Source organism: Rosa rugosa, chromosome 2 (genome assembly GCF_958449725.1).
Source record: "Rosa rugosa chromosome 2, drRosRugo1.1, whole genome shotgun sequence".
NCBI lineage: Eukaryota > Viridiplantae > Streptophyta > Magnoliopsida > Rosales > Rosaceae > Rosa > Rosa rugosa.
The window spans coordinates 17,989,185-18,001,573 of NC_084821.1; the positions used below are offsets into that span (position 1 = coordinate 17,989,185).

The window sequence follows — 12,389 nt, forward strand, 5'->3', positions numbered from 1 at the left end:
CTTGTTCAGGTATGTTCAACCACAAACATTCACAGGTTGCGGGAGATTGGAACCTGTCTAAAAGAAGAGACATTAAAAGGGTAATAAGGGAAAACTCACATGCCACAAAGATGAAGAAAATATTAAAAATTCAAAAGAGAGTGCGGTTTACAATTTGAAGAGCGCAAATTTCACTCTCCTATATTATTTTTGTGCAAACAAACATTAAAGGTAGCTTTTGTAGGTCTGTAAATGCTTTTGCATGTCTACAAAGGAAGGATGGTGCGGAACAAAGAGTCTGAGAGCATCTCCAACAGTAGGAATTACTTTTTAGTTAAATTTAGCTAAAGATATGAAATATAGCTATTGATTTAACAATGTTGCTCCAGCAGTAGTAGCTATTTGTAAATAATATACTAAATTTTATCGAATCATAAACTGACATGTGGATAAAAGAGGAGAGAGAAATATAACTTTTGCTTTAGCTATGTAAGATTCTCTAGCTAAATATAGCTAGCCATTTTAGCTAAAGCTAAATTTAACTTGGGTATAGCTAGTCTGTTAGAGTTGATTTTTGCTCTAAAAATAGTTATATATAGCTAAAAATTGAATTTAACTAGTCTATTGGAGATGCTCTGACAAAAAAAAAAAAAAAAAAAGCGCTAAATACAGTCAAAAGGTTCTCTGACTGCACGTGCACTATGGATGATTAGCAGAACACTCTTGTAGCCTCCACTCCAGAACACCAAACCACCTTCAAGTTATAACTCTCCCTCTTCCATATTCCTACAATTTCTCTCTCTCTTTTTTCTGTGATCGATCTCTCTTTTCTTGTGGATTTTCCAGTTTCTTCTTTGCTTTTATTCTTTTGTTGCATTATTGCCTAGATACCGTGTTTGTTTTCTTTTGGTTGTTTCCAATGGCCTTGTTGGAATCCCCTACGGCCTCTGCATCACTTCCTGCTACATCAGTTGAATCATCGGCTCCTCGGTGGAAGTATGAGGTGTTTTTGAGTTTCATGGGTAAAGACACCCGATGGGGTTTTACCTCTTATTTATACAATGAATTGCAAAACAGAGAAATCAAGACATTCATGGATGTCGACCCAACTAGTTTGGATAGAGGAGAGGGGATTTCTCAAAGTACCCTAGAGGCCATTCAAGAATCAAGATTTGCAATCGTTGTTCTCTCGCAAAATTATGCTTCTTCCAGTTGGTGTTTGGATGAACTCACACAGATTATGCACTGCATGGAAAATAATAAGGAAACAATTCTGCCAGTTTTCTATCATGTGGATCCCTCTCAAGTGCGCTCTCAAAGAGGGGTGTATGGAAAGGCCTTCGCTGCACATGAAGTGGAGTTAACAGATCAAAGAGAGAGGCTGATGAAATGGAGAGACGCCTTGAACAAAATCAGCAGCATCTTTGGCTGGGTATGTGGGAGTTCTGAGTAAGTGATCGATGAGACTCTTTCTTAACAAGAGTTGGGTACTTTAGTTCATTTGGGTTTAATTGCATGAGAATCATTTGACTCTTCTTATTCATTAATTACAGGTCAGAAGGACACCTTGTCCAACAAATCGCGGAGTGTGTCTGCAGCAAATCTATTGAGTCGACGGAAGATATTGAAACAAAACAAGCAATGGATGCAACTTGTAAGTTACTAATCGGTTAATGTTAATACTTCCTCTTCCATTATTCACTTGTAAGTTGTGGGGTTTTGGATTCACTGTAGTTTCTGCTCTGCCTTCTTTTTTATTGGTTAATTTCTTCATTGTTCTTTCTATAGATCTTGCATGTTTTCCTTTTTAGTTGTTTTCAATGGCCTTGATCAACCTAAAAGGCAACCTGTACATCACTTCCTTGAGCTAAAATCAGCTCCTCGTTGGAAGTATGATGTGTTTATAAATTTCAGGGGTGAGGACACTTGTAAGGGTTTTCTGTCCTATTTACTAGCTGAATTGCAAAAGAAACCAGCACACCTGAACATGGTAAAGAATGATGAACCACTTCCAAAAGGGCGGAATATATCTTCATATCTCCTAAACGCCATAGAAGAGGTGAGGTTTGCCATTGTTGTTCTTTCGCAAGACTTTGCTTATTCATCATGGTGCCTAGAGGAACTCGCAAAGATTTTTGAATGCATGGGAAACCAAAATAGAATTCTGCCAATCTTTTATCATGTGGATCCCTCTGAGGTGCGACATCAAAGGGGGAGTTTTGGAGATGCCTTCGCTGTACATGAAGAAAGATTTCGGGATAATCATGAGAAGGTCAGGCAGTGGAGACATGTTTTGTCAATGGTGGCCAATCTCTCTGGATGGAATTCAGAGGATTATGAGTAAGCATGATGAAACTATCTTAACAAGAGAGTTACACATTACTTTTGGGTTTATCCTTATTCGACCCTTCTTCCTCAAATAGGTGTGAAGGAGAACTTATCAAAGCCGTTGGGGAAGCTATGTGCAGTAGACTACTTCAGTCTACAGAGTCGACAGAAGATTTTGAAGCAACAGGAGATGTCATGGACCAAACTTGTAAGTTAATTACTAGCTCTCTCTCTCTTTTTGGTGATTTGTTGGAGATGTCTCCAGCCTGAGGACACATACAGAGCTCCTAGATAAGGCTATATATGGACTCTTAAAACACCTTACCAAGCTCTATTACAAAATTCTGACTCAACTGTTACATACTTACAAGTTACAACTGATAAAACTTATATCGGCTTCACCTAGGACATATACTCATTATTTCTAGAACCGTTATTACTAAACCTTCCAACATCCTAAACTGTCATTACCTATATAGGAGATAAAATGTCACAAGTCACTACTATATAAAACTTAAGACTCCTTAAACCTTAATTCACCTCATGACCTTCTAACTTCAATGACTCTTCACTTGCTAGCGTCATTTAAATCACTATTTTGGTTTACATTCCATCACTGTGAGTATCTTTGTTGGTTTCTTAACTGTTCTTGAGATTTGTCTAAATTTTGGTGTATTACAATTTTATAATGGCCTTGACCACCACCCTAAAAGCATCTACATCTCTTACCAGCTCCCCAGCCTGACCCAGCTCCTGTGTGGAAGAATGATGTGCTTTCGGGTTTCGGGATGGAAGACACTCGCAGGGGTTTTGTAGCCCATTCAGACCATGAATTGCCAAACACAGGACTAAGTAAAACATTCAAGGATGCAGACCACCTTGAAAAAGGGGTAGCCCTCCCCTCTGCATCTCTTTCCTCAACTGAACCAAGTCCTCAACCAGCTCTTGGGCAGAAGAATGATGAGTTTTTGGGTTTCAGGGGAAACGACACTCAAAGGGGTTTTGTCACCTATTCAAGTCATGAAATACAAAACCCCAGAGTGACTAAGACATTCACCGATGAAGAACATCTTGAAAAAGGGATAGCTGTCCCCTCTACGTCTCCGCCTTCATCAGCTGAACGATATCCTCGGCCGAAGTATGATGTGTTTTTGAGTTTCAAGGGGGAAGACACTCGTAGGGGTTTTATAGCCTATTTATACCGTGAATTGCAAAACACCAGAGTGATCAAAACTTTCAAGGATGACGTGCAACTAGAAAAAGGGACTGTTATTGCTTCAAATCTCCTAACGGCAATCAAAGAATCAAGGTTTGCGATCATTGTGTTGTCGGAGAACTATGCTTCTTCTGCATGGTGTTTGGATGAACTTACAAAGATTTTCCAGTGCATGGAGGGTAAGGACACAATTCTCCCAATTTTTTATGAGGTGGAACCCACTGATGTACGCCATCAAAAGGAAGAGACAAGTTTTGGGAAAGCTTTCATTAAGCACGAAGCTAGACAAGACATTGAGAAGATGAACCAGTGGAGAGCTGCTTTGAAAGGAGTGGCTGGAATCTGTGGGTGGCATTCAACCAACTACCCGTAAGCATATGTTACAAGACTTGTACTTTCGATTTATTATATGGCTGAAGATTATAATTATTTTGACCCCTTCTTCCTTGTAGGACGGATATAGAGCTAATTGAAGACATTGTGAAACATTTATGGGGGAAAGTACTTCAAGCACCCACCGGAAATTTTGAAACATTTGAAGCGACAAGGCAAGCCATGGATGAGGTTATGAAGGTATTAAAAGATGATCAAGTCACTGTCCTTGGGGTGCATGGAGTGGGTGGCGTTGGAAAGACGACGATGGTCAAACATGTTGGGGCACAATCTAAGAAAGATGGGCTTTTTGATCATGTGATCATGGTTGTCGTATCCAAAAACCCTGACTTGGAAGAAATTCAAGGCACATTGGCAGAATCGCTGGGCTTGAAGGAGGGGATCATGAGAGGAAATAGGATGCTTATAATCTTGGATGACATTTGGGAGAGTCTTGAACTCTCGAGCATTGGAATTCCCAGTCACCATGAGCTTCAAAGGTGCAATTCTAAAGTTGTACTCACCACAAGGAAAAGCAACGTCTGCCATTCAATGGGGTGCCATGCCCTGATCCCTCTCAATGTACTGTCAGTGGTAGATTCTCATAAGTTATTAATGGATACGTTGGGGAAGCCCTTTGATGAATCTACCGTTTCCGATGGTGAAGAGTGGAAGGTAGCTCGAGAATGTGGTGGTCTTCCAAAAGCAATAAAAGCAGCTGCAAGGTCACTTGGAGATAAATACTTGGATGAATGGAATGAATACTTGGATGAATGGGCATTTGAAGATGACTGCTTGGACGAATGGAATGAAACAGCTCAACCCGTCAACTTCGAAGCTGGGGAAGAGCCATTTCGTTCATTGGCAAATGAAGATGCCAAGAAATGCTTCTTGCTATGCTGCCTATTCCCAGAAAATTATGATATCCCAATTGAAGATTTGCTCAAGTATGGGATTGGAAAAGGTTTGTTTCAATATGATACAATACAAGAAGCCAGAGATAGGGCACAATCTCTGGTCAAGTACCTCAAAGCTTCCAGATTGCTTTTGGACGGTACAAAGAAGGGATGCATAAGGATGACTGATGACATTCGAAATCTGGCATTGACCAAAGAATGTGATGGGTTTTTAGTAAAAGCTGGTTGTGAACTAGAGGAGTGGCCAGAGGCAGAGACAGAGGCAGGATGGCTGCATGGTATGCCACTGCATCCCCTTTGTTTAATTATCTTTTATACATGACTAACTTCTTCAGTCATCATTGTCGGTTTCGTTGCTGAATGGCCCATTCACTGATCAACTAGGATTACTTGAATTTACTTCTATATATAGACTCTTCTCAGCTAGCGTTTAAACCTTCTAATATGAATTTATCTTATACATCATATTAGTTTCAGGATCCTATTTGCATACACTAGCCCATACTCACCAACATGGCTCGTCCAATTGCTTTTCTACCATTTCTATCGTCTAAGAAAAGTAAAATTTCCTACATTGATGGAGGGTGAAAAGCTTAATTACCAGAGGGATAAATATAAGTAAAGGATCCAAATTACTATTTGAGTCTTTGACATAAAACTTGTTGAACAGCTGAAGTCGGTCATTCTTTTAGTCACACAAGTTCTATCGATATTAATATTGAATTTTTGATTGCTTTGCTATTTGTTTGGGTTTAATTAAATTTGGAGAATTTAGCTACGATTCATTTTCGTGTTTTGATAGGATTTTTCTTAACAAATTCTATGTCATTTGTGTCTCAGAATTCACTTCCTGGCCCTCGATTTGGACAAGAGATGCCCATGAAGGCTACTCAACAATCTCACTAATGAGAAACAAGCTTCACAAGCTTCCCGAATATTTGGTATGTTCAAAACTCCAAATTTTATTACTACAAAGTAATGCCGGAATATGTGACATCCCAGAAACCTTTTTTCAAAATCCTAATGCGCTAAGGGTCTTTGATCTTAGCTTCACTAGTGTTTCGTCACTACCTTCATCATTCAGTTTCCTAACCAACCTCCAAACTTTGAATTTGGATTTTTGCAAAAATTTAAGTAACATATCTGTTCTAGGAAAACTTAAGAAACTTGAGATTCTTAGTATGAGAGAACTTCCTCTTAAGAAATTTCCAAAACAAATAGGAGATTTGACCCAACTAAGGATGTTGGACGTCACTGGTAGAGATCTTGAAACTATCCCATCTAAAGTGATATCGAGGTTGTATAGACTGCAAGAACTGCACATGAAATTTCAGTTTGGGACGTGGGGAAGTAAAGTTGAGGACGCAGTTCATGAAGAAACCAATGCTGACTTTGATGAGTTGACTGGCTTGTTGGATTTAAACATTTTGGAAGTTTACATATCTGATGCAGCATGCTTGCCTACAAGTGTTGAGTACAAGCCGAATTGGGTAGAATTTGATATATGCATCGGCGGCCACGTCCCTCACGTGTTGCCCCCTCAACATGATGTTTTTTCAAGAACCTTGACTCTTAACACAAAGATCAATAGGTTACCGGATTGGTTTATCAGCGTTGTGACAGAGAGAGTGGAGAAGCTAGAGTACACAGATTGCGAAGACTTGAATGACATCGTTGGGGAATATGACCATGGCAGATTACTTGCACTGAAATATCTCTCTGTGAACGGGAACCGTAAGAACTTGAAAGAGATAATCAACACAATGACACGGGTTTCAAATAAACCAATATTTGAGAACTTGGAAGAGTTGCATCTGTGCTGCTTATATTCCCTCAAGGAGTTATGTGTTGGTGAGCTACCACCTGGGTCTCTACGCAAGCTCAAGTTCTTGAAAGTGCAAACTTGTCTTAGCTTGGTGAATGCACTATTACCATCAACATTGTTGCAGAGACTACAAAATCTGGAAGAAATCATTTGTATAAATCTGAAAGGAATGAAATTTGTATTTGGCTCTGATGAAGGGCTTGATCCAGAAAAGATTTCGAGGAAATTGAGGGAGATGAGATTTTCTGTTCTACCCGAACTAGTAAGCATATGTAATGGTCCTGTTCCGTCTGCAATCTTCCGTAATCTTAAAGTTTTGGCAATTTGCGAGTGCAAGGAGTTGAAAAATCTCTTCACAATAGATGTGGCTGAATGTCTTTTTCAGTTGGAAGACCTTTCCATAGAGCAGTGTCCTAGCTTGGACAGAGTCATTGAAGCAAGCAATAGCTTGAACAGCAAGATTAAACTTCCAGCGTTGAAGAAGTTAGCTTTGATAGATCTTCCGGCGCTCACAAGGTTCTGCACTGAAAGTGGTACTATTGAAACTGAGTGCCCTTCATTGGAATACTTGTACGTGGAGAAGTGCCTCCAGTTTTTGTATTTTGCTTACCACTTCGACAACAAGAACCAAGTCCACTTCAATGATGAACAACATTTGAGTTCTTTAGTGAAAAGGTATGTCATAAATTTCAAGTGTATTCTTTTCTATTCTTGGTTCTTTTTTTCTTCCTCTTTATTCCAGCCATCCCAAATGTCCTTCCAGTCATTTTAGGATCGTCTATATCCAGTTAGAGTAGTGTAAACGTTGTTGAAACACCTCCTAAATTGGTGACTCAATTACTTCTTTTTCATTCCAAATTGACTTGTCAGGTGGGAGGAAGTGCATAATCGGCTATAAGAGAGCTGCTGCTGCACTAGGAAAAAAAGAAAAAGAAAGAGATGTTCAATGGTCCGGTCCCAGAACAAGATTCCTCAGTTAGCTTTTGAGTGTGCAGTATAAACTGTATGAATGCTATTATTATCTCTCTCTTGCATTGGCCTGCAATCTTGATGTTGGAGATTGCATGCATAAATTTTTAATTACTAAAGAGGTTATTCAAAAAGGGATCGAACTGGGGTTTGACACAATCACGCACGGCACTTCGAAAAAGAGGAGAGAACACTTGAAAAAGAAAAGTTCAAACTGCAGCATACAAGATAACCCGAAGAACCTTCCTTTGTATCATGAAATTATTAAAAATGTACAATGACCAGGTGACCTGAATAAAGATATAAAATGGTGAATTTATTTTCACCGAATCAAATGCTTTGTTCATCCTATAACCAAAATTTTAGTTTATAATTCCAAATTTACTCTCAATTACAATTAGTAAGAAAAATAACAAAATTAAGAAATTAAAGTCTAATCCAACAATTCTATCTCTAAATAAAACTTCTATCCATATATCCAAAAAAAAAAAAAAAACTTCTATCCAGCAGGTGATCTCAACTTCTCATCGCTAGCCTACCAATTAATAAGTGAGACAAAATATTCAAGTTATGGTAACAAAGAGAGCAGTTGGATATAATTACTTTCTTGTAGATTACGTATTCATGTGGCTCTTGTACTCTAAATTTCGTGTGTCCAGGACATACACTAATATCAAAAATTCAAAATGACACACCTACACACACACCTGCACAACTCTAAATTGTATTATTTTAGTGAGTTTTGTAATTACGATCAGTGTAAAGAATAATATTCTATTATAATTACAGTTTTATTAAAATGAGATTTACCTTAAAATAAAAACAAAAAAGACCGCATTGTAAAAGAGAGACCTTTTAACCAAAAAAAAATAGAGGATTGCTAAACGGTTCGTTTGGATTTTACCGTTACACTAGGTGGGGCCGAACTCTCTCTCTCTCTCTTAGGAAAACTTGGTTTCCCTGGTTTTGACAGTTCTCGTCTGGCGGCGCCCTCCCTCTGGCCTTGGTCTTTGGCCGCGCTGTGGTGCTGGGGTTGCTGCCAGACGGGTTATGGTTGTTCCCCTGTGGTGTGGAGTTCTCGTAGGAGGGTTGTTTGTTCGTGGTGTCTCTCTCGTCAGGGTGGCAGTGGCGATTCTTCGGTTTGGCCTCCTGATTTGGTTAAGGCTTGGTCTGCGGTCATGGCTAGATGTTTCTAGTTGGGCTGCCCTGGTTTTTTATCAATGGGGGAGGGGATCTCGACGGCTGGAAAGAAGGTTTTGTGATTTGCCCCGATGGTGTGATAGGGGTGTGTCAAATCTGGGCTGTGGTGGATCGTGGGGGAGTGTGATGGTGATCGGGGGAGCCTGGCGGTGGAGAATTGGATCCATCCAGCATGGGTGGAATCATGGAGGCGAGGGTGGATTGGTTCAGGGTCCAGCGCGGATTAGATCTGGTAGAGGGGGTTTGATCACCGACCATCTTATTCCGGCTATAGGGATTATCGAAGGATCGGGGTTGTCTACTTGGCGGCGAGATGTGGTTCATGGAGGCGGTCGTTTGGTTTTATTTAGGGTTTTAATTTTGGTTAGTTTAGGTCTAATAAGTCCCTACTTGTCTGAGCTAGGGTTGGTTTCCTACTCCTTTGAGCTAGGATCAGGTCTAGGTGTTATGCCATGTAAATGGTGTCATTTCCGAGGACGAGGACGATTTTGTTCAATTCTGGTTTACCTTTGTTGTTGATTCGCTGACGAGCGATCATTTACACGTGGTCTGGTACCTTTGGACACGGTGTTGAAGAGGACGTTGTCTTCTTTGCGGTTGACTATGAGGTTTTACCAAGATTCTAAAAAACGCTAGGCGCTAGTCGGGCGGTAACCCGGGGCTTAGCGCCTAGGGGCAATGACTAAAAAATCGAAAAAATTGCCGAAAATTTCGTTTTTTCAAGATCGCGATATTTTTGTTGAGTACCAACTAAATTTCGCGCGATATTTTTGATATTTCCCGAAATTTCAGGATATTTCGTGAAAGCATATTCAAGATTTTAGAGAATATTTTAGGAATATTCCTAATTCTGTCTCTTCATTTACCCGCCACGTGACCCTTATTTCTCTCGTACTTTTTTGCCACGTGCTCCATATCTCTCTCCCACTTATTTCCACTTAAAATTCAATTTAAGTCAAAAAGGCAACAGTTGGGTTTCGAACCTCTGCCAACACCAAACAAATGGAGATGCTTTGCCAATCCAACCAAATTAACTCTTAGTACCCACGCACCTTCGATTGTATTTAACTCTCAAAACAAAATTAAATTAGTTAAGCTTCTAACAATTAACAAAACCCAAGTTTCTTGGTCAAATTTTGACCAAAAAATAAAAACCATATTAGCCATACAATTATTTCTCTCTGTAAAAATAAATGAAATGTGTGATTAAACCTGTCTTTCATTCTAATTAGATTGGTTTTTCATTAAGATGTTTTGGTAAATAGACGTAATAAAAGGCAAATTATTTTCAATTATATTTAACTTTTACTCTTTTACACATAGTTTATGTGTAAAAGACTATAGGTGTAATTTTCAAAATTGTGTTCCAATCCATATAACATCAAAAGTTGAAATGTATTAAGTTAAATGTCAAGAATCTTTATTTTGTCAGCGCATATAAATTTATCTTATTTCACTACAAATCCATATGCAATGAATTTGCTCAATATTTTATTGATATGAATACAAGAGATAATTGATCAAATAAGCATGTCTTAAAGCTTCATTTCAAATTTCCATATTTTTATATAGATTTCTGTTGTTTTTTCCAAATATTTATCAATATCGAAATTTTCTCAATATTTCCATCGAAATTTCCGTTTTTTAAACCATCGATATATCTTCGAAATCCGATATTTTAGTCCTTGCCTAGGCGGTTTTTATTTTTTATTAATTTTTATTAAATTTATATAGCTTAAGTGATTTAGAAATAAGATATTATTGTTTTTTTATAATTAAATGACAATTATAAACGGAATCCAATTGATTTGTCTCTCTGTTGATCAATTGAAATGACTATACAACAAAAGGGGTCCATTGGCCTTGAAAATGACTTTCTGGTTCATATGGTCAAAGTAGCCTTGAAAATGGGTCCATTGGCCTGATAGTATCTGTAACCGCGGTTTCTTGGGGTTTTGGTTCTTGTCCCCCCCCCCCCCCCCCAAATGTATGATTTATGGTTGATCGAATGATTATTTATCTTTTTCTAAAAAACCAAAAAAAAAAAAATAGAGAAACCAAAATAAGTAAATAATTAACAAACTTAATAGTATGGGCCCCCAAAAATTGCAAACTCATTATAATACACGGAGGGAGCCCCTATGGAGACACCAATAAACTACAAAGTATCCTATAACTCCTCATTAGATTTTTTTTCTTTTTCAAAAAAACTGTTTAGATTAATTTGCACAACGAAGCTGGAGAGAGACGCAAAAATCACATTTGGGAGCGAATTGGTTAAGTCACAATTGAGTACTGTCCTAAAGCCCAATGTTCATCATCTTGGCATCTTGAATGGATCATGTCTACTTCTTTTTGGGTTTAGCAAACTAGAACTAAAGAATGTTGAGGATTTGATTAGATACCACACAAAAAAAAAAAAAATCATGCGAGTCGCAAATGGCCATGTGTGACTCCAAATACAAAATGTGGGGAGTAGCTATCGACCAAAAATTCTTCTATGCATCAACAATGTAATTGACCCAGCACCTATTAGGGGATCCCAACTTTTGATATTTGTAGTCAAACTCTTTTTTAATAATCAAAAAGTGCACTTGATGTTAACCAACCGTCCATTCCTCGGTGATCTAAATCCTTTCCCACCATCGACCAATTATGTTTATTAATTTGTGCGAGTAACTTGGACTTCTTTTAGTCATTCATCAACCTTAGTCTGCTTATGCACACATTTTAAGGCAACATTCAGGTAGTGTACAACACATTCCAACAATAGGGTTTGATAATTTACACCGATGAGCTGATTCGGCAGAAAAATGAATTTTCAAAGAAATTTTCAAAGGAGACTTGGAAATATGAGCCTCAACTAATCCACCACAAGACCACCACCTCAACTAAGGGTAGGCACGAGTCTGTTATAGGCCAAAACCGCATCCGATACGCATTCTTTGATGGGCTTAATTTTTGGACCGGAAACTAAATCTTAATGGGCTGGGCCGAAAAATTCGGGTGACCCGAATTTTCAGGTCAGGCCGGTTCAGTTTCGGTTGATCGGCAGTCGTTGGTAGGTTGCATTGATCGGCGTCGGTCGTCGTCCTTGGTCAGCGTTGATCGTCGTCCTCAGTATGTGAGAGATGAGATGAGAAGGTCGAAGGGGTCGAGATGAGAGGGACGAGAGTCTGAGAGAGATGAGAAAGACGACAGGGTCTGATGAGAGAGACGAGAGAGATGACGGCCTCAAAGTTTAACTTTACTCTTAGGGTTTCCTTCTATTGAGAGGAATCAGGTGCATTAGGTTCTATGTGTAACCTGATTTCAACCAATACAAACTCGACAACCATTAAAAATAATATAATTTAAATAAAAATTATATAAATTTAAATAAAAATTATGTAAATTTAAATAAAAATTAAATATTTAATTATTCGGCCTGTTTGGTTTTAATCCGATCGGGTTCAGTCGATCCGATCGGTTTAGCGACTGAACCCGATCTCAAACCGAAAAAAGCCGGTCCGGTTCAAAAAAATGACTTTTTTTGTCGTATTTCTTCCGGTTCGTTCCCCGAGTTGATTTTCCTGGCCGATTC

At 38.7% G+C, this 12,389-nt stretch overlaps 1 protein-coding gene across 2 annotated transcripts; it reads left to right on the forward strand.

Annotated features, from left to right (window-relative positions):
• The first annotated feature begins 731 nt into the window (after positions 1-731).
• LOC133731890 (disease resistance protein Roq1-like) lies at positions 732-7,740 on the forward strand. 2 transcript variants are annotated; one of them, XM_062159331.1, is made up of 8 exons: positions 732-1,428; positions 1,533-1,633; positions 1,857-2,319; positions 2,403-2,515; positions 3,040-3,892; positions 3,976-5,090; positions 5,653-7,312; positions 7,508-7,740. In XM_062159331.1, exons 1-8 carry the CDS (start codon positions 899-901, stop codon positions 7,533-7,535), a joined length of 4,863 nt encoding a protein of 1,620 aa, XP_062015315.1. In that variant the 5' UTR covers positions 732-898; the 3' UTR covers positions 7,536-7,740. The 2 variants fall into 2 exon arrangements, with proteins under 2 accessions (XP_062015315.1, XP_062015316.1); XM_062159332.1 differs by having other exon boundaries at positions 1,404-1,428; positions 1,847-2,319.
• Positions 7,741-12,389: the final 4,649 nt, after the last annotated feature.

Excerpts from the sequence above, each read along its gene's own strand:
- LOC133731890 (XM_062159331.1), top strand. The coding sequence starts at position 899 with ATGGCCTTGTTGGAATCCCCTACGGCCTCTGCATCACTTCCTGCTACA. Across the intron at positions 1,429-1,532 it reads TGGGTATGTGGGAGTTCTGA|GTCAGAAGGACACCTTGTCC; the intron begins GTAAGTGATCGA and ends CATTAATTACAG. Across the intron at positions 1,634-1,856 it reads ACAAGCAATGGATGCAACTT|CTCCTCGTTGGAAGTATGAT; the intron begins GTAAGTTACTAA and ends AGCTAAAATCAG.